The 27,911-nt window shown below is 48.5% G+C and overlaps 1 protein-coding gene across 2 annotated transcripts in view; it reads left to right on the top strand.

The window, feature by feature from the left end:
* The window catches only part of LOC118362151 (peroxidasin-like), a 94,898-nt gene extending 68,426 nt beyond the window's left edge, over positions 1 to 26,472 (top strand). For both annotated transcript variants that reach the window (XM_052486104.1, XM_052486103.1), the window contains 8 exons: positions 32 to 1,038; positions 1,480 to 1,976; positions 2,093 to 2,227; positions 2,420 to 2,628; positions 15,974 to 16,091; positions 16,238 to 16,370; positions 18,760 to 18,873; positions 24,517 to 26,472. In XM_052486104.1, coding sequence (XP_052342064.1) covers positions 32 to 1,038; positions 1,480 to 1,976; positions 2,093 to 2,227; positions 2,420 to 2,628; positions 15,974 to 16,091; positions 16,238 to 16,370; positions 18,760 to 18,873; positions 24,517 to 24,690 — 2,387 coding nt within the window. In that variant the 3' untranslated portion in view covers positions 24,691 to 26,472. The remainder of the gene's footprint in view (positions 1 to 31; positions 1,039 to 1,479; positions 1,977 to 2,092; positions 2,228 to 2,419; positions 2,629 to 15,973; positions 16,092 to 16,237; positions 16,371 to 18,759; positions 18,874 to 24,516) is intronic.
* The last annotated feature ends 1,439 nt before the right edge of the window (positions 26,473 to 27,911 follow it).

Genomic DNA, 27,911 nt, shown 5'->3' with positions numbered 1-27,911 from the left:
GTACACCTCCTGTCCCTCCATTCGTCCCCAGCATTCCGCTACAATGACCTGGTGTCCCCTCACTTCCTGGAAGTGATCGCCAACCTGTCAGGCTGCACGGCCCACCGCCGCATCAACAACTGTTCTGACATCTGCTTCCACCAGAAGTACCGCAGCCACGACGGCACCTGCAACAACCTGCAGCACCCCATGTGGGGCGCCTCCCTCACCGCCTTCCAGCGCCTCCTCAAGTCAGTCTACGACAACGGCTTCAACCTGCCGCTTGGCGCCAGCAGCCGCCATCACAACGGCCACGCCCTGCCTCTGCCCCGCCTCGTTTCCACCACCATGATCGGCACGGAGACCATCACCCCAGATGACCACTACACCCACATGCTCATGCAGTGGGGACAGTTCCTGGACCATGATCTAGATTCCACAGTTGCCGCCCTCAGTCAATCACGTTTCTCAGACGGCCAGCTGTGTACCAACGTGTGCACCAATGACCCTCCCTGCTTCCCCATCCAGTTCCCCCCGGGGGACCCTCGGCAGGCGCGCAGCGGGGCACGCTGCATGTTCTTTGTGCGTTCCAGTCCCGTGTGTGGCAGCGGCATGACATCACTCCTCATGAACAGCGTGTTTCCACGGGAGCAGATCAACCAGCTGACATCGTACATCGACGCGTCCAACGTGTACGGCAGCTCACGCCACGAGTCAGAGGAGGTCCGCGACCTGGCCAGTCAGAGGGGACTGTTGAGGCAGGGCATCGTCCAGCGCTCTGGGAAGCCCCTGCTACCCTTCGCCACGGGGCCCCCTACAGAGTGTATGAGGGATGAGAACGAGAGCCCCATTCCCTGCTTCCTGGCTGGAGACCACAGGGCCAATGAGCAGCTGGGTCTGACAGCCATGCACACCGTGTGGTTCAGGGAACACAACCGCATAGCTACAGAGCTGCTCAGACTCAACCCACACTGGGACGGAGACACCATCTACCACGAGGCAAGGAAGATAGTTGGCGCACAGATGCAGCACATCACCTACAACCACTGGCTGCCCAAGGTAAGGACTACTCTACTATATAGATCTAGTACTCTCTCGTACTCTAACCAAGGTAAGGAATACTCTACAATATAGATCTAGTACTCTCTCATACTTTAACCAAGGTAAGGACTACTCTACTATATAGATCTAGTACTCTCTCATACTTTAACCAAGGTAAGGACTACACTACTATATAGATCTAGTACTCTCTCATACACTAACCAAGGTAAGGACTATTCTACTATATAGATCTAGTACTCTCTCATACTTTAACCAAGGTAAGGACTACTCTACTATATAGATCTAGTACTCTCTCATACTCTAACCAAGGTAAGGACTACTCTACTATATAGATCTAACCAATGTTCCTGTGAAAGGTCTTCAGATTGATGAAAGGTGCTGTCTCTGTAAATGATTATTATTGGTGATGATGATGATGATGGTCACCCCCTCCCTCAGATCATGGGTGACGTGGGGAGGAAGCTGATTGGCGACTACCACGGCTACAACCCCAACATCAACGCCGGCATCCTCAACGCCTTCGCCACGGCTGCCTTCCGCTTCGGACACACCCTCATAAACCCCATCCTGTACCGGCTGGACGAGCACTTCCAGCCCATCCCCCAGGGCCACATCTCCCTGCACCGTGCCTTCTTCTCCCCCTTCCGCATCGTTAATGAGGGGGGCATCGACCCCCTACTGCGGGGCCTGTTCGGCGTGGCGGGGAAGATGCGCGTGTCGACCCAGCTCTTGAACACGGAGCTGACGGAGAGGCTGTTCTCCATGGCCCACTCCGTGGCGCTGGACCTGGCCGCCATGAACATCCAGAGAGGAAGGGATCATGGGATACCGCCCTACAACAACTACCGGACCTTCTGTAACCTGACCTCGGCACAGAGCTTTGACGACCTGAGGAACGAGATCCAGAACCCCCAAGTCAGGGAGAAGCTGCAGAGGTACAAACCAGGTTTTAGCTATCAATCATTTGCAGACACACTTGAACTGTGGCTCCATTGGGGTTGAATTACAGTGCTGTGACTGTCTGTCTGTCTGTCTATTCCTATCTCTCCAGGCTATACGGCACTCCCCTGAACATCGACCTGTTCCCTGCTCTGATGGCTGAGGACCTGGTTCCTGGGAGCCGGCTGGGACCCACCCTCATGTGTCTGCTGGCTGCCCAGTTCAAACGCCTTAGAGATGGGGACCGGTGAGCTCACATCCCCTCAGCTACCAATTCTTGTCAAATTAATTATGCTCATCATCAACACATTTTTTAGAAGGATGAGAGGGAGAGAGAGAGAGAGAGAGAGAGAGAGAGAGAGAGAGAGTGTAGGTTTTGTCTATATGGTGTGGGTTTACATGTAACCCTCCATCCTCTCCTCCTGGGTTGTGCTTCCAGGTTCTGGTATGAGAACCCAGGTGTATTCAACCCGGCCCAGCTGACCCAGCTGAAGCAGGCATCTCTGACGAGGGTGCTGTGTGACAACGGTGACAACATCACTCGTATCCAGCAAGACGTGTTCAGCGTGGCACAGCTGCCCCACGGATATGGCAGCTGTGACGATGTCCCCAACATTGACCTGCGCATGTGGCAGGACTGCTGCGAAGGTAGGTAACATAGAATATAAAACACACATTCATTCTGTCTTAAATTACTCCTTATTCCTTAAATAGTGCACTACTTTTTGTCACAGACATAGTGTATTGTCTTTCTATATGTCTTTGGTGAAATCAAATCAAATCTAATGTATTTATATAGCCCTTCGTACATCAGCTGATATCTCAAAGTGCTGTACAGAAACCCAACCTAAAACCCCAAACAGCAAGCAATGCAGGTGTAGAAGCACGGTGGTTAGGAAAAACTCCCTAGAAAGGCCAAAACCTAGGAAGAAACCTAGAGAGGAACCAGGCTATGAGGGGTGGCCAGTCCTCTTCTGGCTGTGCCGGGTGGAGATTATAACAGAACATGGCCAAGATGTTCAAATGTTCATAAATGACCAGTATGGTCAAATAATAATAATCACAGTAGTTGTCGAGGGTGCAGCAAGTCTGCACTTAAGGAGTAAATGTCAGTTGGCTTTTCATAGCCGATCATTAAGAGTATCTCTACCACTCCTGCGGTCTCAAGAGATTTGAAAACAGCAGGTCTGGGACAGGTAGCACGTCCGGTGAACAGGTCAGGATTCCATAGCCACAGGCAGAACAGTTGAAACTGGAGCAGCAGCATGGCCAGGTGGACTGGGGACAGCAAGGAGTCTTCATGCCAGGTAGTCCTGAGGCATGGTCCTAGGGCTCAGGTCCTCCAAGAGAGAGAAAGAAAGAGAGAAAGAGAGAGAGAATTAGAGAGAGCATACTTAAATTCACACAGGACACCGAATAAGGCAGGAGAAGTACTCCAGATATAACAAACTGATCCTAGCCCCGGACACATAAACTACTGCAGCATAAATACTGGAGGCTGAGACAGGAGGGGTCAGGAGACACTGTGGCCCCATCCGATGATATCCCAGGACAGTGCCAAACAGGAAGGATATAACCCCACCCACTTTGCCAAAGCACAGCCCCCACACCACTAGAGGGATATCTTCAACCACCAACTTACCATCCTGAGACAAGGCCGAGTATAGCCCACAAAGATCTCCACCACGGCACAACCCAAGGGGGGTCGCCAACCCAGACAGGAAGATCACATCAGTGACTCAACCCACTCAAGTGACGCACCCCTCCTAGGGACGGCATGAAAGATCACCAGTAAGCCAGTGACTCAGCCCCTGTAATAGGGTTAGAGGCAGAGAATCCCAGTGGAAATAGGGGAACCGGCCAGTAAGAGACAGCAAGGGCGGATCATTGCTCCAGAGCCTTTCCGTTCACCTTCACACTCCTGGGCCAGACTACACTCAATCATATGACCCACTGAAGAGATGAGTCTTCAGTAAAGACTTAAAGGTTGAGACCGAGTCTGCGTCTCTCACATGGGTAGGCAGACCATTCCATAAAAATGGAACTCTATAGGAGAAAGCCCTGCCTCCAGCTGTTTGCAAGTAAACAAAACATGCACCATTTTCCCTCTTGCGTAACTATCAACAGTGTAGCGTTGTTCCAGGATGTGCCTCTTCTTCGTTGCACCAATGATTAACTCCAACCCAATTCCAAAGACTGGTGACATCCTGTGGAAGTCGTAGGAACTGTAAAATGGGCGCTATCAAATTCTCTTGGCAAAGACAACTGAGGGAACGGTCAGAGGGAAAAAAAGAAAGAAAGAATATGAACAGTTTTTCCTCAGGGTTTTGCCTGCTACATAAGTTATGTTATAGTCACAGACATGATTGAACCAGTTTTAGAAACTATCCACGCCTACTAATCATATGCATATAATATATTCCTGGCATGATTAGCAGGAAGTTGAAATTGTGCACGCTATTTATCCAAAAGTGGAAATGCTGCCCCTATCCTTAAGAAGTTAGATGGAAAAAAGCTGTCCTTGAAACAGTCTTGATATGTTCGCCAAAAGAGAGGGGTCCAGAGGGTCCAGAGTAACGCAGAGGTCTTCACAGTTTTATTTGAGACAACTGTACAACCATTAAGATTAATTGTCAGAATCAACAGAAAATCTCTTTGTTTCTTGGGACCTAGAACAGGCATCTCTGTTTTGTCCGAGTTTAAAAGTAGAACGTTTTCTTTTTTTTAAACCTTTATTTATTTAGGCAAGTCAGTTAACCTCTATCGACGAGCAATCCCGTATCCGGGAGCGTAATCATAGCCTCAAGCGCATTACCATAACGCAACGTTTCCTATTCATGAAAATCGCAAATGAAATGAAATAAATATATTGAAACACAAGCTTCGCCTTTTGTTAACAACACTGTCATCTCAGATTTTCAAAATATGCGTTACAGCCAACGCTAGACAAGCATTTGTGTAAGTTTAGCATGGCATAATGCTATGCTAGGCTGTGCTGGCAGCAGGCAACATTTTCACAAAAATAAGAAAAGCAACCAAATTAAATCATTTACCTTTGAAGAGCTTCAGAAGCTTTCACTCAGGAGACTCCCAGTTCGATAGCAAATGTTCCTTTTTTCCAAAAATAATATTTTTGTAGGCGAAAAACGTCACGTTTGTTTCATCCTGCTTGGCTGAGAAATCGACCGAAAATACTTAACCTCTTAGGTCGACCCGACACGCAGGCGTCCCATCTAGACATCTGGAAATGCAAATGCGCTATGCTAAATGCTAATAGCACTCGTTAAAACTCAAACGTTCATTAAAACGCACATGCAGGGTACTGAATTAAAGCTACACTCGTTGTGAATCCAGCCAACAAGTCAGATTTTTAAAATGCTTTTCGGCGAAAGCATGAGAAGCTATTATCTGATAGCATGCAACACCCCAAAAGACCCGCAGGGGACGTAAACAAAATAATTAGCATAGTCGGCGCAACACAAAACGCAGAAATAAAATATAAAACTTCATTACCTTTGACAATCTTCTTTGTTGGCACTCCTAGATGTTCCATAAACATCACTATTGGGTATAAAACAGCGTTTTATAACGCAACGTCATTTTTTTAAATTAAAAAAGTTGACAATAAACTTTCACAAAAGACTTCAAAATACTTTTGTAATGCAACTTTAGGTATTAGTAAACGTTAATAATCTATCGCATTGATCACGAGGCGATGTATATTCTATAGCTCTACGTCTTGAAATAATGTCCGGATAAATCTCAACCAAAATATCCGGTCGGACACCGGAAGAAATGTGCTGTCTCTTCTTCGTTTGACCAAGAAACAAAGCCTAGGCAATTGACAAGACTGGTGACATCGTGTGGAAGCTGTAGGAATTGCAATCTCGGCTCCAGGTAATGTGGCTTCCATTCAACAATACATTCAAGTGGCGCATTGATATATTTTCCAATTTTCAGTGATCAGATTTTCCTGCGCTTTTCGATGAAACGCACGTTCTGTTATAGTGACAGCCGTGATTTAACCAGTTTTAGAAACGTCTGAGTGTTTTCTATCCACACATACTAATCATATGCATATACTATATTCCTGGCATGAGTAGCTGTAACGAGTTGCCTCCTCTTCTTCCGAAGAAGAGAGGCGAAACGGATCAGAGGACCAATACGCGGCGTGGTAATTTTCCATGGTACTTTTTAATGATATAAGGTACACATGAACAAACTAACAAAACAAGAAAACGTGAAAACTCAATTTACAGTCCTATCTGGTGCACACACAGAGACAGGAAACAATCACCCACAAACACACAGTGAAACCCACGCCACCTAAGTATGATTCTCAATCAGAGACAACTAATGACACCTGCCTCTGATTGAGAACCATACTAGGCCGAAACATAGAAATTCCCAAAACCTAGACAAACAAACATAGACTGCCCACCCAACTCACGCCCTGACCATACTAACTAAACACAAAACACAGAAAATAAAGGTCAGAAAAACCTTGACCTATAGGGGAGGGTCTGGGTGGCGTCTGTCCGCGGTGGCGGTTCTGGCGCGGGACGCGGACCCCACTTCACCCTTGTCTTTGTCCGCCTCATTCTCCGCCTCCGTGGCTTTCTCACCATGGCAACCCCTCTCAATGACCCCACTGGACAGAGGGGCAGCTCGGGACAGAGGGGCAGGGGCTCTGGACAGAGGAACAGGGGCTCTGGACAGAGGGACAGGGGCTCTGGACAGAGGGACAGGGGCTCTGGCGCCTCTGGGCTGAGGGGCTCTGGCGCCTCTGGGCTGAGGGGCTCTGGCGCCTCTGGGCTGAGGGGCTCTGGCGCCTCTGGGCTGAGGGGCTCTGGCGCCTCTGGGCTGAGGGGCTCTGGCGCCTCTGGGCTGAGGGCTCCGGCAGCGGCGCCGGACAGGCGGGACGCTCCGGCAGCGGCGCCGGACAGGCGGGACGCTCCGGCAGCAGCGCCGGACAGGCGGGAGGCTCCGGCAGCGGCGCCGGACATTTTCCGTGATAGGCTCCGGCAGCGGCGCCGGACAGGCGGGAGGCTCCCGGACAGGCGGGAGGCTCCGGCAGCGGCGCCGGACAGGCGGGAGGCTCCGGCAGCGGCGCCGGACAGGCGGGAGGCTCCGGCAGCGGCGCCGGACAGGCGGGAGGCTCCGGCAGCGGCGCCGGACAGGCGGGATGCTCCGGCAGCGGCGCCGGACAGGCGGGAGGCTCCGGCAGCGGCGCCGGACAGGCGGGAGGCTCCGGCAGCGGCGCCGGACAGGCGGGAGGCTCCGGCAGCGGCGCCGGACAGGCGGGAGCACCTGCAGAGAGGAGACAGAGAGACAGCCTGGTGCGTGGAGCTGCTACAGGAGGCAGCGGCGCCGGACAGGCGGGACGCTCCAGCAGCGGCCCGGACAGGCGGGAGGCTCCGGCAGCGGCGCCGGACAGGCGGGAGGCTCCGGCAGTGGCGCCGGACAGGCGGGAGGCTCCGGCAGCGGCGCCGGACAGGCGGGAGGCTCCGGACAGGCGGGAGGCTCCGGCAGCGGCGCCGGACAGGCGGGAGGCTCCGGCAGCAGCGCCGGACAGGCGGGAGGCTCCGGCAGCGGCGCCGGACAGGCGAGAGGCTCCGGCAGCGGCGCCGGACAGGCGGGAGCACCTGCAGGGAGGAGACTGAGAGACAGCCTGGTGCGTGGGGCTGCCACAGGAACTACCAGGCTGGGGAGACTTTCAGGAGGCTTGGTGTTAGGAGGAGCCTGAAAGACCGGGCTGTGGGGGAGCACTGGAGCTCTGGTGCGCAACCTTGGCACCACTTCCCCAGGCTGGACAACTACTCGAGCCCGGACCCTCAAAAGTGCAGGCACAGGTTGAACCGGGCTGTGGGTAAGCACGGGAGATCTAGTGCTTACTACACGCACCTCTCCCCTAGGCTCCACTCCCACAGTTGCCCGGTTTTACAGGCAGAGGACGCACTGCACCCTCCCAGCGCCCGGAGACACAGCACGCAGAGCCGGCGCAGGATAACCTGGACCCAGACTGCGTACCGGCGACCAGACCCGCTGAGCAGGCACCATACGCCCTGGCTCAATGCCCACACTCGCATGGCACTCTCGGGGCTGCCCTATAGCGCACCGGGCTATGGACACGCACTGGCGACACCGTGCGCTCAACCGCATAACACGGTGCCTGACCAGTAATGCGCTGCTCATAATAAGCACGAGGAGTGAGCTCAGGTCTGCTACCTGGCTTAGTACCACCCCTCGTGTGCCCCCAAAAAAAAAAATTTGGGGCTGCCTCTCGTACCTGTCGCACTGCCGTGCTGGCTCCTCATATTGCCGCCGATCAGCTTTCGCTGCCTCCAGCTCTGCTTTGGGGCTGCGATTTTCCCCAGCCCGTGCCCAGGGTCCCTCTCCGTTCCATATCTGCTCCCATGTCCAGGAGTCCTGTGATGGTGGCCTCTGTTGTTGATGCTGCTGCTGCTGTCGCATCGCTGTCCTTTACCACGCCGCTTGGTCCGATTGTGGTGGGTGATTCTGTAACGAGTTGCCTCCTCTTCTTCCGAAGAAGAGAGGCGAAACGGATCAGAGGACCAATACGCGGCGTGGTAATTTTCCATGGTACTTTTTAATGATATAAGGTACACATGAACAAACTAACAAAACAAGAAAACGTGAAAACTCAATTTACAGTCCTATCTGGTGCACACACAGAGACAGGAAACAATCACCCACAAACACACAGTGAAACCCACGCCACCTAAGTATGATTCTCAATCAGAGACAACTAATGACACCTGCCTCTGATTGAGAACCATACTAGGCCGAAACATAGAAATTCCCAAAACCTAGACAAACAAACATAGACTGCCCACCCAACTCACGCCCTGACCATACTAACTAAACACAAAACACAGAAAATAAAGGTCAGAACGTGACAGTAGCAGGGCGCTGAAATGTTGCGCGATTTTTAACAGAATGTTCGAAAACGTAGGGGGTAGGATCAACAGGTTAAACTATAACGCCAAACTTTTTTCACAATTTGCTCCATAATATCGACAGAAACACAGCAAACGTTGTTTAGGATCCATCCTCAAGGTGTTTTTAACATATGTATTCGATAATATATCCGTGGAGGCAGTTGGTTTCTCATAAGAAACGATTGGAAAAATGGCTACCTCAGTATTTTACGCAAGGTTTTCTCCCGGAGACACCATGCGTCCACTCGCCCCATATGGTCTCTTACAGCCATTCTCCAATGGAAATGCCTAAAAAGACGTCACAATGCTGCAGACACCTTGGTGAAAACGTGGAAAACGTAAGCTGACTCCTAGCTCCTTCACAGCCATATTAAGGAGTCATTGGCATGAGGCGGTTCCAAAAAATGCGGCACTTCCTGATTGGATTTTTATCTGGGTTTTGCCTGTAACATCAGTTCTGTGGCACTCACAGACAATATCTTTGCAGTTTTGGAAACGTCAGACTGTTTTCTTTCCAATTATATGCATAGTCGAGCATTTTTGTGTAAAAATATCTTGTTTAAAACAGGAACGTTTTTCATCCAAACATTAAAATAGCTCCCCCTATATCCAAGAAGGTAAGAACAAATTCTTATTTTCAATGACAGCCTAGTAACAGTGGGTTAACTGCCTGTTCAGGGGCAGAATGACAGATTTGTACCTTTTCAGCTCAGGGTTTGAACTTGCAACATTACAGTTACTAGTCCAACACTCTAACCACTAGCCTACCCTGCCATCCACTTCCTTATGTCTGAAACACAGGCTTCTAGTGAGGGCAATTCTGGGGCTTCACCATGTTTCATTGAAATGTACAGCTATGTGTCATCCACATAGCAGTGAAAGTTAACATTATGTTTTCGAATGACACCCCCAAGAGGTAAAATATATAGTGAAAACAATAGTGGTCCTAAAACGGAACCTTGAGGAACACCGAAATGTACAGTTGATTTGTCAGAGGACAAACCATTCACAGAGACAAACTGATATCTTTACGACAGATAAGATCTAAACCAGGCCAGAACTTGTCTGTGTAGACCAATTTGGGTTTCCAATCTCTCCAAAAGAATTTGGTGATCGAGGGTATTAAAAGCAGCACTAAGGTCTAGGAGCATGGGGACAGATGCACAGCCTCGGTCTGATGCCATTAAAAGGTCACTTACCACCTTCACAAGTGCAGTCTCAGTGCTATGATGGGGTCTAAAACCAGACTGAAGCATTTCGTATACATTTTTTGTCTTCAGGAAGGCAGTGAGTTGCTGTGCAACAGCTTTTTCAAAGATGTTTGAGAGGAATGGAAGATTTGATATAGGCCGATAGTTTTTTATATTTTCTGTGTCAAGGTTTGGCTTTTTCAAGAGAGGCTTTATTACTGCCACTTTTAGTGAGTTTGGTACACATCCGGTGGATAGAGAGCCATGTATTATGTTCAACATAGGAGGGCCAAGCACAGGAAGCAGCTCTTTCAGTAGTAGATTTCATGACTAGAAGCTCAAAAGACGAGAACGTCTTTTTTTTGTAAATAGAAATTTGCTATCGTAAATGTCAGCAACACCTCCGCCTTTGCGGGATGCACGGGGGATATGGTCACTAGTGTAACCAGGAGGTGAGGCCTCATTTAACACAGTAAATTCATCAGGCTTAAGCCATGTTTCAGTCAGGCCAACACATCAAGATTATGATCAGTGATTAGTTCATTGTCTATAACTGCCTTTGAAGTAAGGGATCTAACATTAAGTAGCCCTATTTTGAGATGTGAGGTATCACGATCTCTTTCAATAATGGCAGGAATGGAGGAGGTCTTTATCCTAGTGAGATTGCTAAGGCGAACACCGCCATGTTTAGTTCTGCCCAACCTAGGTCGGGGCACAGACACGGTCTCAATGGGGATAGCTGAGCTGACTACACTGACTGTGCTAGTGGCAGACTCCACTAAGCTGGCAGTCTGGCTGACAGCCTGCTGCCTGGCCTGCACCCTATTTCATTGTGGAGCTAGAGGAGTTAGAGCCATGTCTATGTTGGTAGATAAGATGAGAGCACCCCTCCAGCTAGGATGGAGTCCGTCACTCCTCAGCAGGCCATGCTTGGTCCTGTTTGTGGGTGAGTCCCAGAAAGAGGGCCAATTATTTACTAATTCTATCTTTTGGGAGGGGCAGAAAACAGTTTTCAACCAGCGATTGAGTTGTGAGACTGCTGTAGAGCTCATCACTCCCCCTAACTGGGAGGGGGTCATAGACAATTACTCGACGCCGACACATCTTTCTAGCTGATTTACACGCTGAAGCTATGTTGCGCTTGGTGACCTCTGACTGTTTCATCCTAACATCGTTGGAGCCGACGTGGATAACAATATCTCTATGCTCTACACTCGCCAGTTTTAGCTTTAGCCAGCACCATCTTCAGATTAGCCTTAACGTCGGTAGCCCTGCCCCCTGGTAAACAGTGTATGACCGCTGGATTATTCGTTTTAAGTCTAATACTGCGGGTAATGGAGTCGCCAATGACTATGGTTTTCAATTTGTCAGAGCTAATGGTGGGGAGCTTCGGTGTCTCAGACCCTGTAACGGGAGGAGTAGAGAAAAGAGAAGGCTCGGCCTCAGACTCCGACTCGCTGCTTAATCGGGAAAACCGGTTGAAAGTTTCTGTCGGCTGAATGAGCGACGCCGGTTGAGCATTCCTACAGCATTTCCCTCCAGAAACAGTGAGAAAGTTGTCCGGCTGCGGGGACCGTGCGAGGGGATTTATACTAACGTTACTATATCTAGTTACTGGTGGCACAGACGCTGTTTCATCCTTTCCTACACTGAAATTACCCTTGCCTAATGATTGTGTCTGAAGCTGGGCTTGCAGCACAGCTATCCTCGCCGTAAGGTGATCGTTCTCCTGTCTATGATGAGTACAGCGACTGCAATTAGAAGGCATCATGTTAATGTTACTACTTAGCTGTTGGAGGTCCTGACGAACCATGTCCAGATAAAGCGTCCAGAGTGAAAAAGTTGAATGAAAAAAAGTTGAGTGAGGGAAAAAAAAAAAAAATTAACAGTAATTAAAAAGTTTTAAAAAGTTGTCAGGTAGCAAAGTAAGGTTGGCAACAAAACGCACAGCAACACGTAAACAAGTCTGCAAGTTGTGAAAAGTAGTGATCTGTGGGAATGGGGAGTCTCTGGGATTTGTTGTGTTGATGCTGTTTACATGTTGTGGAGTGTATCTATGGTCCAATACTCTTGAGTCAACTTCCTCTTCTTCTTCATCAGAATGGAATAATTTTAGGATTTACTGCTTCAAATATATTTTTTAAGATACCCAGACTGTTGGTACAGTTGGTACACAGGGTTATAGACGGTTACGCAGGGTTAATATTTGGACGCTTATTTCTGTGGAATGTGATGTGGGAAGAAACAGGACAAGAGAGGCTCTACATTTGATTACGAGACACCTGACTAGGCTTTGGGTAATAATTGGTCAGTGCCCCACAGTGTTTGAGACTGCATTTACAAAAGCTTTGTGCATTTGTCTGACAGTGCTATCTGTATGACTGCTGTCATTTGCCTGCATGTGAAAACAACAAACCCAGATAAGATAGGACAGAGATTAAATAATACAAATGTCTTCAGGTGTTGTCTCAACAAAGTTGAAAAGGGCTAATGACTTGCTAGATTGGATCCCCAGTTGTGGCTGTATAGGTTAGAGTGTGGGTATAATTGGAATTGATTAGTGGGTCAAGAATGAACCTTTGATCAACATTACAATAAATGCCATGGGTTATTTTTCAGATTTTGGTAGTGTGTTTGTCTTGAGAGATATATGTAATCAGCTACCTGCTCTACTGTTCCCTACTACCTTCTGACCCCAGCCTCCTGGTACGACCCTCTGACCCCAGACTCCTAGTACTACCGTCTGACCCCAGCCTCTTGGTACTACCCTCTGACCCCAGACTCCTGGTTCATGACCAGGCTTTTTAAGACATTACCATGTGATTGTAAGGGTTACATATTATATTGAGAGTTAGCCCTGATGTTGTACATTCCATCCCAGGGTTCCATTGACTAACCCAGCAGTACATGACTGCGATGACAGTAGGTATGAGTATGAGGGCTTTCAGTGGGGGTTTGTCTCGCCCCATCTACTAAAATATATTATTTGGTTAGCATGTCGTCACATGTGCAAGCAGCGCAACCAATTCACCAATTTATTGAATTACTTGGGACACTTCTCTTCAGCCAAATCATAGGCTAGTAGATATGCTATTGGAAATTGTTGGAAAGTTGGAATTGGTATCTGGGGGTGCAGGAGAGGTTTTGGTTTTTGGAGAGCAGCTGAATTTTCCCTCCAACAAACCCCTGAGTGGATGACTCTGAGCCACTTATTCTGGGTGGCTGGGTGAGAATACAGGGCTTCTGTGAGCAGCTATTACACATATTAAGCTATTTACTCCCTACTGTGAGACACACTAGTCACAATGCACTTTTCCATTGGATCCTTTGAATGTTTTAGATGATGTCATGATGTACACTGAGTAGGCATTCAGGGACTTTTGAGTTAAACGAGTTTGTATTCAGGTGGGGGGTGTACTCACCCTACTTTCACCCCACTCTCCCTCCACCCTCAACTGTTGCCTCATGCTTGTGACATTAATATTGGTAATTTGGTTATTCATCAAGTAAAATTAAATATAGTGAAATATGTTTTATTCAAAATCAGCCGTGGACAACGGCCAACTAGTTTCAATAGGCTTTGCTATGAGCTCAGATAATGTCCCTTGAGAACATAATGATTTTGGGATTACATTTACGACTGTGGTCTCTGCGGCAGCGTAGCCTAGTGGTTAGAGCGTTGGACTAGTAACCGGAAGGTTGCGAGTTCAAACCCCCGAGCTGACAAGGTACAAATCTGTCGGTCTGCCCCTGAACAGGCAGTTAACCCACTGCTCCCAGGCCGTCATTGAAAATACGAATATGTTCTTAACTGACTTGCCTAGTTAAATAAAGGTAAAATTAAATTATCCTTAGATGATTGTTTTCCTTTTTTCTCTTAGGCTCTGACCCTGAGTTCACTCAGCCTTCACAAATGAACATGGGAAAAGCTAATAAAAAGTGAATATCCTGTCAGTGGAGAGGGTCAGATGGGGAGAGAGTCAGAGGAGAAGAGGGTCAGACGTGGAGAGGGTCAGAGGAGAAGAGGGTCAGACGTGGAGGGGGTCAGAGGAGAAGAGGGTCAGACATAGAGAGGGTCAGATGAGAAGAGGGTCAGACGTGGAGGGGGTCAGAGGAGAAGAGGGTCAGACATGGAGGGGGTCCGAGGAGAAGAGGGTCAGACGTGGAGGGGGTCAGGGGAGAAGAGGGTCAGACAAGGAGGGGGTCAGAGGAGAAGAGGGTCAGACGTGGAGAGGGTCAGAGGAGAAGTGGGTCGGACATGGAGAGGGTCAGATAAGAGGGTCAGACGTGTAGAGGGTCAGATGAGAAGAGGGTCAGATGTGGAAAGGGTCAGAGGAGAAGAGGGTCAGAGTAGAAGAGGGGCAGACGTGGAGAGGGTCAGAGTAGAAGAGGGTCAGAGTTGGAGAGGGTCAGAGTAGGGGGGGCAGAGGTGGAGAGATTCAGACTTGGAGAGGGTCACAGGAAAAGAGGGTCAGTGGAGAAGAGGGTCAGAGGTGGAGAGGGTCAGATGTGGAGAGGGTCAGAAGAGAAGAGGGTCAGAGTAGAAGAGGTCAGAGGTGGAGAGGGTCAGAATAGGGGGGGCAGAGGTGGAGAGATTCAGACTTGGAGAGGGTCAGACATAGAGAGGGTCAGACATATGGAGGGTCACAGGTGGAGAGGGTCAGATGTGGAGAGGGTCAGACTTGGAGAGGGTCAGAGTAGAAGAGGGTCAGACGTGGAGAGGATCAGAGGAGAAGCGGATAGAGTTATGCTCTGGTTTCTGTGTGTGTGTGTGTGTGTGTGTGTGTGTGTGTGTGTGTGTGTGTGTGTGTGTGTGTGTGTGTGTGTGTGTGTGTGTGTGTGTGTGTGTGTGTGCCAAGACAAACTGTAGACAGTGTGTGTGTGCGTGTGTGTGTGTCTTTCTCTTCATGCATGTGAGTGAGGGAGAGTTTTGTTTTTGATAAATAAGTATTTTATAGCTGAGGTTTTTTTTCATGTTATATGTGTTTTATAGCTTTTGTTTATCATCACCGCAACCTGAGAATCTCCCACAGTGTATGTTACAGCCCACATAATTACAGGACCTCAATTACAGGGTCTCTCTGTGTAACTGGTTTCTGTCAGGGGGTTTATTGCTCCTCTATTATAAGGAGGGTGTGAGCATCTTGGGGGCAAAGTAGATGGTGTTGGATTAAAAAGGATTATTGACAACATGTAAATAATATTTTGTCTCCAAATGTATTGAAAACATAAATGCATTTTCACAGTAAGCACTTGTTGTCTCTCAAATACATTGCTGTAGTTGTTAGCTAGCTGGTACATTTTTGCCAATTTATCATAGATGTGGTATAAGTCAAAACACCTCAAAACAAGACAAGGTATCAAAAACAAGATAGAACGAGCTGAAACAAACCACCTACGATACGCCACATGGCAGCCCCTGGTCATTGTGGCTAGCTATCTGACCATTCAGAATCACAACACAGAGCCTTCTAAACTTGCAATGCATGTTCATCATTTTCATGACGTTGCCAGGGAAACCGTCTATATGGTGTGTGGGTGTGTGGGAGGCTGGCGTCTTGGTAGCCCTGCTCTTAGATAAGCTCTTTGAAGTGTGTTGAAAGGGGACCTGAAGATGAAGTGGTGTGTGTTCAGGGCAGATCCCCACCTACCACCACACTGTACTAAGGTGTGAGTGAGAGACTGTCAGCAGAGCTCCAGCAGTACTCACCAGCATCACTGGTCACGTCACAGATAAGACTGCACAGGGCATGAGCCCAGAGCTTTAATTCATTCATCTTTATGTAATCTGAGTTTCCTGATTTGCCCCATTGTTTAAGTTGTGATTTGTTGTACCCCCAGACTGCAGAACCAAGGGTCAGTTCAATGCCCTGTCCTACCACTTCAGAGGGCGCAGGTCAGTGGACCAGAGCTCTGCAGAGGAGAAGCCTGCCGCCAACAGCATACAGAGGAACAGCAGGTACCTCCGGCTACATTAAGTTCCTTGAATGTGATAACCATTCTGCGTCATAGCTAACGACTGTGGTGACTACAAGTATTATAACTCACAAAGTTATGCTATAAAACATAAGGTTGTATTTTGGGATGTGTTTTCTTATATTTCAGCCCAGGTGAAGGCACTCCTGAAAATCTTGTGAATGTCTCTCTCACCTGGCAACAAAGCATTGAACCCTCGCTGAATGACTTCCAAGACTTTGTGGTGGACATGCAGAAGACTATCACAGGTTTACGGAAGCAGGTGAGAACAGTCATATACCACATAAGGCTAGATCTGCTGGGTTTGTTCATTAAGAAGTGTTACCCCAGTCCCATTCCGTCTGCTCATCACACATTGAAATAGCAACACCAGTCTTGTTGGATAGTGATTTGAGTGCTTCATTACATCCTTCCTCTACACTGCAAGCCCAGTCATATTCAGCTCAGCCTCTTACACTTAAAACCTATGCAGAACATTGTAGAATCCAGACACTATTAGCCGGTATTGTATGTGCCCAGATTGAACAGGATATGCTGCCTGATGGTATAGGATTTTTAGCATGTAGCACACTGGGGTGGGATAAAGGATAGCTAACTGTGCTGTAGGCAAACAGGCTAACATGGCTTTGAATAAAGTGGAACTTACAGCGTTTTAACTACTTTGGCAGATATGAAACAAACAGATAATCAAAATATCAGTAAAAAAATATATACTCAGTTCATGCAAAAAAATATACTTTATAATTTTTTACTCCAAATTCCATTGTTGGCCGAATAGAGGGATGCAGTTCGATGCATGATTAAAATAATTCACCAATATGTTTCTTGGTAGTTCCTGCTTTCAGGTTATAAATTACAGCTGGCCTGGTACATTGTTTGCTTCCTCTACCCACTCAGGATGCACTGTTTCAGTTTCAATTACTCTTTATTTTGGACAAAAATCGACGAATGTAACTAAAGCTGGGAATGTCAATACAATCAAACTATCAAGGGCAATGATCACAAGTCTGTCATTACATGGCTAATAGACTAGCGTATCTATTCATGTAGCTATTTATTTAGCGGAAAACACAGACCCAAACATTAGTTAACTAGCTAGCTGCTGGGAGAATGTCATGTCAGTGTTTTTTTGTGTGGCTACAGTTAGAGATTCAGGTGTTATCAAGCAAGGAATGTGGATCGCTTTGCTAGCTAGCTAGCGAGCTATGCTGAACTTGACCCACAGTCAGCATGCATATTTCTTAGTTGTCAATCAAATGTATTTGCATCAATTCAATGGGCGGACAGGCAGGCAGTTCTCATTCAATTGTCAAAACGCGGGTTGAGACAAGCCTGCATTGGCAGGCGAGCTGCAGAAGGGCGAGTGGGCTACTATTCCCCATCGTTTATCAGCGCAATTCTGATGGTCAACTACAAGCTGAAAAAGTTTGAGAGTGTTTGTCTACTGTTCCCTCGTTAGATTTTAGCTCATCTTTCTCTGGTTAACATTAGTTGTTGATCTTAAGGAGGGAAAGACACCTGTTCATGGTTGTTGGATCAATAGGACTGTAAAGTTCCTAAATGTATGTGGACTCACGTGGTATTTATGTATTCGCAGAAATCCATTCAGGTGTATTTTGTGACTTTTGGCGAATGTGTTCTATTGGTCTAAAGTCACGCTGTTGCTACTGTCTGTAAACACACAGTCCAGTTCAAAGTGAATGACGACCGACCCGTGTGGCAAATGACTTATTTGCATATCAGCTCTTATTGGCTAAGGCGCACCGGTCTGTGTAGAGTTGTACACAAACGTACACATTTTTATCATGCCTTGATCACACCTAGAGCGTCGTTGCGCTGTGGTACACCAGAAGTCCATTCATTTCCAATGGAACTCTGCATTTGCCTTGCAGCATTGCGTTACAGGGGCAGTTGTTGTGGGTTCTGTGTGGTGCATACGTTGGGTGTATCAAACGTATGCATCAAATCGTATGCGTGGGCGGTTTGACAGAAATGATAGCAGAAGATGAATGTTGAACTTTTGTTGCACACATATCCAGATGATGCTGCGTACCATTTTACACAACGACGCTGTAGGTTTGGTCGAGACGATACGTTTTATTTACTGCAGTGTCTATTCATTGTCCAAACACACACACTGCCGCTTTCCCACTATATACGTATTGCTATAGAATTTTCACAAATGCGTTACTGTATGTCATTCCCAAATATTCTATGAAAGTATGAAAGTGTGAAAATGACCATATCTAAACATCAGAAAATGGCGTCATATTTTTTCCTGGGGGTTTATATGAACAGATTTTTATAAGATTTCATGTTGCTAAAACACTGTCAGTTCCACTTTAAGTTAAGTGGTACAGATGATTTAAATAGACTGGGCCCTGTTCCCTGCCCTTGGCCCCTCTGTGTGCTGCCTGGGTCTTTGAAGGGGGGGTATTTATTGTAAGTGGATGGTTAAATAAAACTGCCCCGGGTCTAGCTTGTTCACGTGACTCGCATTACAGGAAAGACGTTGGGCTGTGGGTGTGTGTGTGTACGGGCTGGGGGGGTTGCTCTGGCTTTAGTTTTGTGTGTTGCTCTGGGCTTTAGTTAGCAGAGGGGGTGCTACCTCCTTTCCTTAGCCTCCATTAACCCCTCCTGTCTGTCTGCAGATTAAAAGACTTGAAGCTCGACTGAGTAAGACAGACTGCACTGACGCGGAGGGTCGTGAGCGATCGGACGGAGAAAGGTGGAATAAGGATCCGTGCTCCACATGCGAGTGCAGAGTATGTAACCCCCCCCGCTCCACATACATGCATACACTCCCCTATGTATTTATTTGGATAGTGAAGCTGTAACTTTTAATTCGGCTCTATACTCCAGCATTTTAGATTTGAGATCCAAAATGTTTCATATGAAGCGAAAGTGCAGAAAGGCTTTTTTAAAACAGTGTCTGTTTAACCATTTAGAAATGAAATAACTTCATATATCTAGTCCCCCCATTTGAAAGTGTGATAAGTATTTGGACAAATTCACTTATACATGTACAGTTGAAGTCGGAAGTTTACATACACTTAGGTTGGAGTCATTAAAACTAGTTTTTCAACCACTCCACAAATTTCTTGTTAACAAACTATAGTTTTGGCAGGTTGGTTAGGACATCTACTTTGTGCATGACATAAGTCATTTTTCCCACAATTGTTTACAGACAGATTATTTCACAATTCCAGTGGGTCTAAAGTTTACAAACACTAAGTTGACTGTGCCTTGGAAAAATTCCAGAAAAGGATGTTGTAATGAGTTTCCTCCTCTTCTTCCGAAGAGGAGAGGCGAAACGGATCAGAGGACCAATACGCGGCGTGGTAATTTTCCATGGTACTTTTTTAATGCTTTAAGGTACACATGAACAAACTAACAAAACAAGAAATGTGAAAACTCAAAAAACAGTCCTATCTGGTGCACACAGAGACAGGAAACAATCACCCACAAACACACAGTGAAACCCAGGCCACCTAAGTATGATTCTCAATCAGAGACAACTAATGACACCTGCCTCTGATTGAGAACCATACTAGGCCGAAACATCGAAATAACCAAAACATAGAAAAACAAACATAGACTACCCACCCAACTCACCCAACTCACGCCCTGACCATACTAACTAAACACAAAACACAGAAAATAAAGGTCAGAACGTGACAGTACCCCCAAAGGTGCGGACTCCGGCCGCAAAACCTTGACCTATAGGGGAGGGTCTGGGTGGGCATCTGTCCGCGGTGGCGGTTCTGGCGCGGGACGCGGACCCCACTTCACCATTGTCTTTGTCCGCCTTATTGTCCGCCTCCGTGGCTTTCTCACCATGGCAACCCCTCTCAATGACCCCACTGGACAGAGGGGCAGCTCGGGACAGAGGGGCAGAAGCTCTGGACAGAGGGACAGGGGCTCTGGCGCCTCTGGGCTGAGGGGCTCCGGCGCCTCTGGGCCGAGGGGCTCTGGCGCCTCTGGGCCGAGGGGCTCTGGCGCCTCTGGGCCGAGGGGCTCTGGCGCCTCTGGGCTGAGGGGCTCTGGGCTGAGGGGCTCTGGCGCCTCTGGGCTGAGGGGCTCCGGCAGCGGCGCCGGACAGGCGGGACGCTCCGGCAGCGGCGCCGGACAGGCGGGAGGCTCCGGCAGCGGCGCCGGACAGGCGGGAGGCTCCGGCAGCGGCGCCGGACAGGCGGGACGCTCCGGCAGCGGCGCCGGACAGGCGGGACGCTCCGGCAGCGGCGCCGGACAGGCGGGACGCTCCGGCAGCGGCGCCAGACAGGCGGGACGCTCCGGCAGCGGCGCCGGACAGGCGGGAGCACCTGCAGAGAGGAGACAGAGAGACAGCCTGGTGCGTGGAGCTGCTACAGGAGGCAGCGGCGCCGGACAGGCGGGACGCTCCAGCAGCGGCGCCGGACAGGCGGGAGGCTCCGGCAGCGGCGCCGGACAGGCGGGAGGCTCCGGCAGCGGCGCCGGACAGGCGGGAGGCTCCGGCAGCGGCGCCGGGAGGCTCCGGACAGGCGGGAGGCTCCGGCAGCGGCGCCGGACAGGCGGGAGGCTCCGGCAGCGGCGCCGGACAGGCGGAGGCTCCGGCAGCGGCGCCGGACAGGCGGGACGCTCCGGCAGTGGCGCCGGACAGGCGGGAGGCTCCGGCAGCGGCGCCGGACAGGCGGGAGGCTCCGGACAGGCGGGAGGCTCCGGACAGGCGGGAGGCTCCGGCAGCGGCGCCGGACAGGCGGGAGGCTCCGGCAGCGGCGCAGGACAGGCGGGACGCTCCGGCAGCGGCGCCGGACAGGCGGGAGGCTCCGGCAACGGCGCCGGACAGGCGGGAGGCTCCGGCAGCGGCGCCGGACAGGCGGGAGGCTCCGGCAGCGGCGCCGGACAGGCGGGACGCTCCGGCAGCGGCGCCCGGACAGGCGGGAGCACCTGCAGGGAGGAGACTGAGAGACAGCCTGGTGCGTGGGGCTGCCACAGGAACTACCAGGCTGGGGAGACTTTCAGGAGGCTTGGTGTTAGGAGGAGCCTGAAAGACCGGGCTGTGGGGAGCACTGGAGCTCTGGTGCGCAACCTTGGCACCACTTCCCCAGGCTGGACAACTACTCGAGCCCGGACCCTCCAGAGTGCAGGCACAGGTTGAACCGGGCTGTGGGTAAGCACGGGAGATCTAGTGCTTACTACACGCACCTCTCCCTAGGCTCCACTCCCACAGTTGCCCGGTACGAGCGGAGCGCAGGCAGAGGACGCACTGCACCCTCCCAGCGCCCGGAGACACAGCACGCAGAGCCGGCGCAGGATAACCTGGACCAAGACTGCGTACCGGCGACCAGACCCGCTGAGCAGGCACCATACGCCCTGGCTCAATGCCCACACTCGCATGGCACTCTCGGGGCTGCCCTATAGCGCACCGGGCTATGGACACGCACTGGCGACACCGTGCGCTTAACCGCATAACACGGTGCCTGACCAGTAATGCGCTGCTTATCATAAGCACGAGGAGTGAGCTCAGGTCTGCTACCTGGCTTAGTACCACACCTCGTGTGCCCCCCAAAAAAAAAAATTTGGGGCTGCCTCTCGTACCTGTCGCACTGCCGTGCTGGCTCCTCATATTGCCGCCGCTCAGCTTTCGCTGCCTCCAGCTCTGCTTTGGGGCTGCGATTTTCCCCAGCCCGTGCCCAGGGTCCCTCTCCGTTCAGTATCTGCTCCCATGTCCAGGAGTCCTGTGATGGTGGCCTCTGTTGTTGATGCTGCTGCTGCTGCTGTCGTCGCTGTCCTTTACCACGCCGCTTGGTCCGATTTTGGTGGGTGATTCTGTAATGAGTTTCCTCCTCTTCTTCCGAAGAGGAGAGGCGAAACGGATCAGAGGACCAATACGCGGCGTGGTAATTTTCCATGGTACTTTTTTAATGCTTTAAGGTACACATGAACAAACTAACAAAACAAGAAATGTGAAAACTCAAAAAACAGTCCTATCTGGTGCACACACAGAGACAGGAAACAATCACCCACAAACACACAGTGAAACCCAGGCCACCTAAGTATGATTCTCAATCAGAGACAACTAATGACACCTGCCTCTGATTGAGAACCATACTAGGCCGAAACATCGAAATAACCAAAACATAGAAAAACAAACATAGACTACCCACCCAACTCACGCCCTGACCATACTAACTAAACACAAAACACAGAAAATAAAGGTCAGAACGTGACAGATGTCATGGCTTTAGAAGCTTCTGATAGGCTAATTGACATAATTTGAGTTAATTAGAGGTGTACCTGTGGATGTATTTCAAGGCCTAACTTCAAACTCAGTGCCTCTTTGCTTGACTCATGGGAAAATCATAAGAAATCAGCCAAGTACTCAGAAACAAAATTGTAGACCAACACAAGTCTGGTTCATCCTTGGGCTAATTTCCAAATCCTGAAGGTACCGAGTTCATCTGTACAAACAATAGTACACAAGTATAAACACCATGGGACCACGCAGCCGTCATACCACTCAGGAAGGAGACTCGTTCTGTCTCCCAGAGATGAACGTACTTTGGTGTGAAAAGTGCAAATCAATCCCAGAACAACAGCAAAGGATCTTTTGAAGATGCTGGAGGAAACAGGTACAAAAGTATCTATATCCACAGTAAAACAAGTCCTATATCGACATAACCTGAAAGGCCGCTCAGCAAGGAAGAAGCAACTGCTCCAAAACCGCCATAAAAAAGCCAGACTACGGTTTGCAACTGCACATGGGGACAAAGATCTTCTTTTTGGAGAAATGTCCTCTGACCTGATGAAACAAAAATTAGAACTGTTTGGCCATAATGTCCATCGTTATGTTTGGAGGAAAAAGGGGGAGGCTTTGGGGTGGCAGCATCATGTTGTGGGGGTGCTTTGCTGCAGGAGGGACTGATGCACTTCACAAAATAGATGGCATCATTAGGTAGGAAAATGATGTGGATATATTGAAGCAACATCTCAAGACATCAGTCAGGAAGTTAAAGCTTGGTCTCAAATGGGTCTTCCAAATGGACAATGACCCCAAGCATACTTCCAAAGTTGTAAAATGGCTTAAGGACAACAAAGTTAAGGTATTGGAATGGCCATCACAAAGCCCTGACCTCAACCCTATAGAAAATTTGTGGGCTGAACTGAAAAAGCGTTTGCAAGCAAGGAGGCCTACAAACCTGACTCAGTTACACCAGCTCTGTCAGGAGGAATGGGCCAAAATTCACCCAACTTATTGTGGAAATCTTGTGGAAGGCTACCTGAAACGCTTGACCCAAGTTAAACAATTTAAAGGCAATGCTACCAAATACTAATTGAGTGTATGTAAACTTCTGACCCACTGGGATTGTGATGAAAGAATAAAAGCTGAAAAAAATTATTCTCACTACTATTATTCTGACATTTCACATTCTTAAAATAAAGTTTTACTATGATTAAATGTCAGGAATTGTGAAAAACTGACTTTAAATGTATTTGGCTAAGGTGTATGTAAACTTCCGACTTCAACTGTATGTGTATTAAAGTAGTCAAAAGTTAAGGATTTGGTCCCATATTCCTAGCACACAATGACTACATGAAGCTTGTGCCTCTACTAACTTGATGTACATGTCCATACAGATCACACACACATGTACAGACCACACACAGACTTGCACAACCACAGTCTATTCACCACTGTCTCCTCAACACGCACACAGTGCAAAGTGTACAGTATATTCACTTCTCACATTCACACCCAGCTTATCAGGCCTGTTTGCCATTAGCGGGCTCTTTCCACACCTTTCCACACTGCCTGGAGGCAGGCGAGATGATCAGATTAACAGAGCCATTGGCATGCCATCACTACTCCACTCAGCACCATGCCAGTGCCAGGATCCATCTGTCCTGTCCCATTCTTCCCTGTTCTGGCGCCATGGCCAGCATTACATTCTTGTACTAGTTGACAGTACTAACTCCCTGGCATCGCATTACCAACATGCTGGCACCACAGTACTAACATCCTGTCACCGCAGTATTCATTTCCTGGCACTGCAGTACTAACCTCCTGCACAGCAGTACCAACTCCTTGGCACCGCATTACCAACCTGCTGGCACCGCAGTACCAACCTCCTGGCAACGCAGTACCAACCTCCTGGCAAAGCAGTACCAACCTCCTGGCAACGCAGTACCAACCTCCTGGCAACGCAGTACCAACCCCCTGGCAACGCAGACCCATGTACAGTGTGTCACTTTTCAGCTTGACTGATTCTTTTCACCTCTTTATCTTCATGAATCTCCAGTCTCTCACTTTTCCAACTGCTGGCAGAGAGCAAGGTTTCTCATGCCAAACCTGACGACCCCCCCTCTCTCTTTCTGTCTTTCTTTCTTTCCCTCCCTCTCTTTCCTCCCCACTCCCTCCCACCCTCCAGGATGCCCAGGTGACGTGCTTCATGGAGTCGTGTCCTCCGCCGGTGGAGTGCCAGGAGCCTGTGAAGCTGAAAGGATTGTGCTGCCCCGTGTGTCTCAACCAAGGAGAGGGAGCAGCCAGTAACAGCCAGACCCAGACAGGGGGCCAGGCGCTGGGTAGCCCTCATCACGTATAACCCTCAGGGGCCCCATGCCCTAGTGTCTGACACACACACATACACACACAGGAGAGACCCTGACGGTGCGCTTACCTAACAGCCACCTGCACCCAATTGCCTCGTTTTTTAAATCGTTTTTAGAAAAATCATAATTTGTATTATTTTGTTATTTTGATTGTCATGTCCCCATGGCCAACGAACTGCCTGAGGCTTGGTTTCAAATCCACTGGCAACAGGAGAGCAATCACTATGGATCTGCTTCCTTCTGGAAGGATGAATGGATGGATGAATATTTGGATGGATGGACAGATGGAAAACCCCCCTTCCTCACTCAGGGGCCTCCCATACAGGGCCTCAGATAGAGGTCTCTGATCTGAAGTGTTACCTCACCACTGCATTTGAAGGCCCCACAAAGTGGCTGAAACAAATTTGTTGTGAAAACAGGTGGAAATGGCACTGCAGCCATTAGATCGACCATGGGTCGGCCATGTTGTCTCAAAACGCTTTCTCAGGTTAGAGATGCCGAAAAAACTGGTGCTAATTTTCCCCTTTGTCTTAATGATTTAGTCACTAAATACAACCCTTCAAAGTATTATTATTATTATTTTTTACAATATGCAAAGCAACAAATATACACTCATTATGTGCCTTTTGTTCTTAAAAAAAATCACATTTGAGACATTTTATGTACTAAATTACTTCTGCTTTTCAAAATGTTTATGGTGCTTTATATCATATTATGAATATGTATTTTCCCTTTTGTATCACCTGCTAACATATGAAGATAATGTGAAGCCCTACAAAAACCTTTTACAATTCAAAGATGTCTACTGATTTTTACCTTATCACATCTGTCTTCAATGGCAACTGTTGGTGAACTAAATAACATCTGGTATTTAGATATGTTATCTCCTCTCCTCAAGGCAATGTCAAACTTTTACAAACTTGAGGGGTGTTGGTTGGATTTGGGGCTTGGTGTTGGGTTGGAAGGGGAGATGTTCCTATTTGGCTCAACCGCTCTTTACTAGAAGGCATAATACATTTTTTCTCTCAAGGTGTAATGCTTTTTCACACTCCATGTAGTTAAAGCAGTGAAAGGCCATTTGTTACCACTGTAGAGATGTAGTCATTTTTGTCCCAACGTTTTCAGTGTCTCCTGCTAACCTACCACAGCAGTACTCTGTCCTACCCCCAGTGTCCCGTCTACCCCTCTCTACAGCATTAGCCCATACTCACACATATACATTAAAGGACTGCAGCCATACCTCCCTAACTATCTCGTGCTCTCATAACCGAACCCACAGCTTCTCAGCTCCACTCACATGCATTCCTTTCCTCCTTCCCAAGCACTCAGCCCATATGATGTAACTATTCTCCTCTGTGTGCTGGAGAGTTGTGTGTGTGTGACCGATCACCAGGTCTCTGTAGTTTTAATGCAGGTGAGAAACCTTGCCTGGCTCTCATCTCTTAGGTTCCTAGGAGACGATGGATATGGAGGTGAGGTGACATCATTTGGCCGGGTGTGTGAAGCGCAGACGTCTACCTCTCTGAACCCCATTCCTCTCTAATGCAAGCCAGATGGGAGGGGAGGGTGGAATGGGAGATGGTGTCAATCAAATATCTGGTGCTGCTTTATTTTCTGGAGGCTCCCTACTGTTACAAATCAGGCAACAGAGTGTTTCCCATTGACACACACGCACACACACACACACACACACACACACACACACACACACACACACACACACACACACACACACACACACACACACACACACACACACACACACACACACACAGGCCCATTAATCAGATACAAGTATGTACAGTATGCTGTTGGGGTTTGGGGTTTCTCCAAGAATGTCAAGGCAATCATGTAGTTGTGGTGGAGCTCAATAGCAATTGGTATCATGCCACATGGAATACATGCTGCATTATGTATAGTAGACCCCTCCTTTCTCCTCCCTCTACTTTCCTCTGCAGTACCTTGGCTTTTACTCCTGCTTCTGTGTGTGTGTGTGTGTGTGTGTGTGTGTGTGTGTGTGTGTGTGTGTGTGTGTGTGTGTGTGTGTGTGTGTGTGTGTGTGTGTGTGTGTGTGTGTGTGTGTGTGTGTGTGTGTGTGTGTGTGTGTGCGTGTGTATATGCATGCAACCCCAGGTTTGGCTCCCATTGCACTGTGACCTCACTTCCTCTGCATCGCTGGTTGTCATGTCATCTTCAGCCATGTTGTAATGAGTACCTTTCGTCGTTTTTTACATTTTCATTCTAACCCTCATGTTACTGGTCTCCCCTTTGTTCCCCAAACCCCCCACTGTCACCAGAATGCACTGCTCTGCAAGACTGAACATGCTTTACCTACACTGTCCCAAAGTGAGTGGTCAAAGTGGATACCTATCTGACAATTGTATTGTAAGGTTGCCAAAGAATTGTTTGCACTGTAATGTATGCCTCTCAACAATAATAAAAAATAGGCCACATTTGAAATACAATCACCATGTTTGTTTCTGTTATTTCCCTGGTGGGTGCTGCTACTCTCTGTAGATATGTTCCCAGACAGTGGCATTATGGGTAAACATGTACAATACTGCCTCGTGTAAAGAAGATTGATGATAGAGTTGCATGTCTTAAGGCCTGATCCAGTCTTTGCCCAATGCCATCCATCCTGTACTGTACTATGTAGCCATTCCTAGTCAGTTGTATTTAGGCTTTTAGACGTGAATGAAGAACACGAGAGTCATGTTTGATGAATACCTGTTGTAGTGGAAACCCTATCCCCTGTGTAACTACGGGAGATCTGTCTGTCTGTCTGTGAGTGTCTGTGTTGTGGGACTGTGGGGTTAAATATAACTATATTACTGGTTAGAGAATGGCTGTGTTTTTATTTCTCTCTAGTTAATTAGTCTCTAGAATTGTTATGTTTTGGGAACCACCAATGTCTTTGGTTACCTCATCTGGAGGGCCAATAGTTGTTCCTCATCATGTGACCTGACCAGGAAAAACTCCAGACCCTAGTTATAACCTGTAATAGTATAAGTTCTCGAGATGTTCCTTTGTCGGAGCTAACAATCCCTTTTGAAACCTGATGTAATTATAGATTTCATCACATCCTCATCATAGTTTGTCAATTGTTCTCTCTGCATTTGTCTGGTGCACAGATGTTCTGTTTTCATAACGTACCATGAGTGTTGTAAACAGACCAACAAGCATCAGAAAGCTCCTTTAACCAAACAGGAGGCAG

The sequence above is a fragment of the Oncorhynchus keta genome, chromosome 29 (assembly GCF_023373465.1).
Source record: "Oncorhynchus keta strain PuntledgeMale-10-30-2019 chromosome 29, Oket_V2, whole genome shotgun sequence".
Taxonomy (NCBI): domain Eukaryota; kingdom Metazoa; phylum Chordata; class Actinopteri; order Salmoniformes; family Salmonidae; genus Oncorhynchus; species Oncorhynchus keta.
This window is presented reverse-complemented; position numbering and strand designations above follow the sequence as displayed.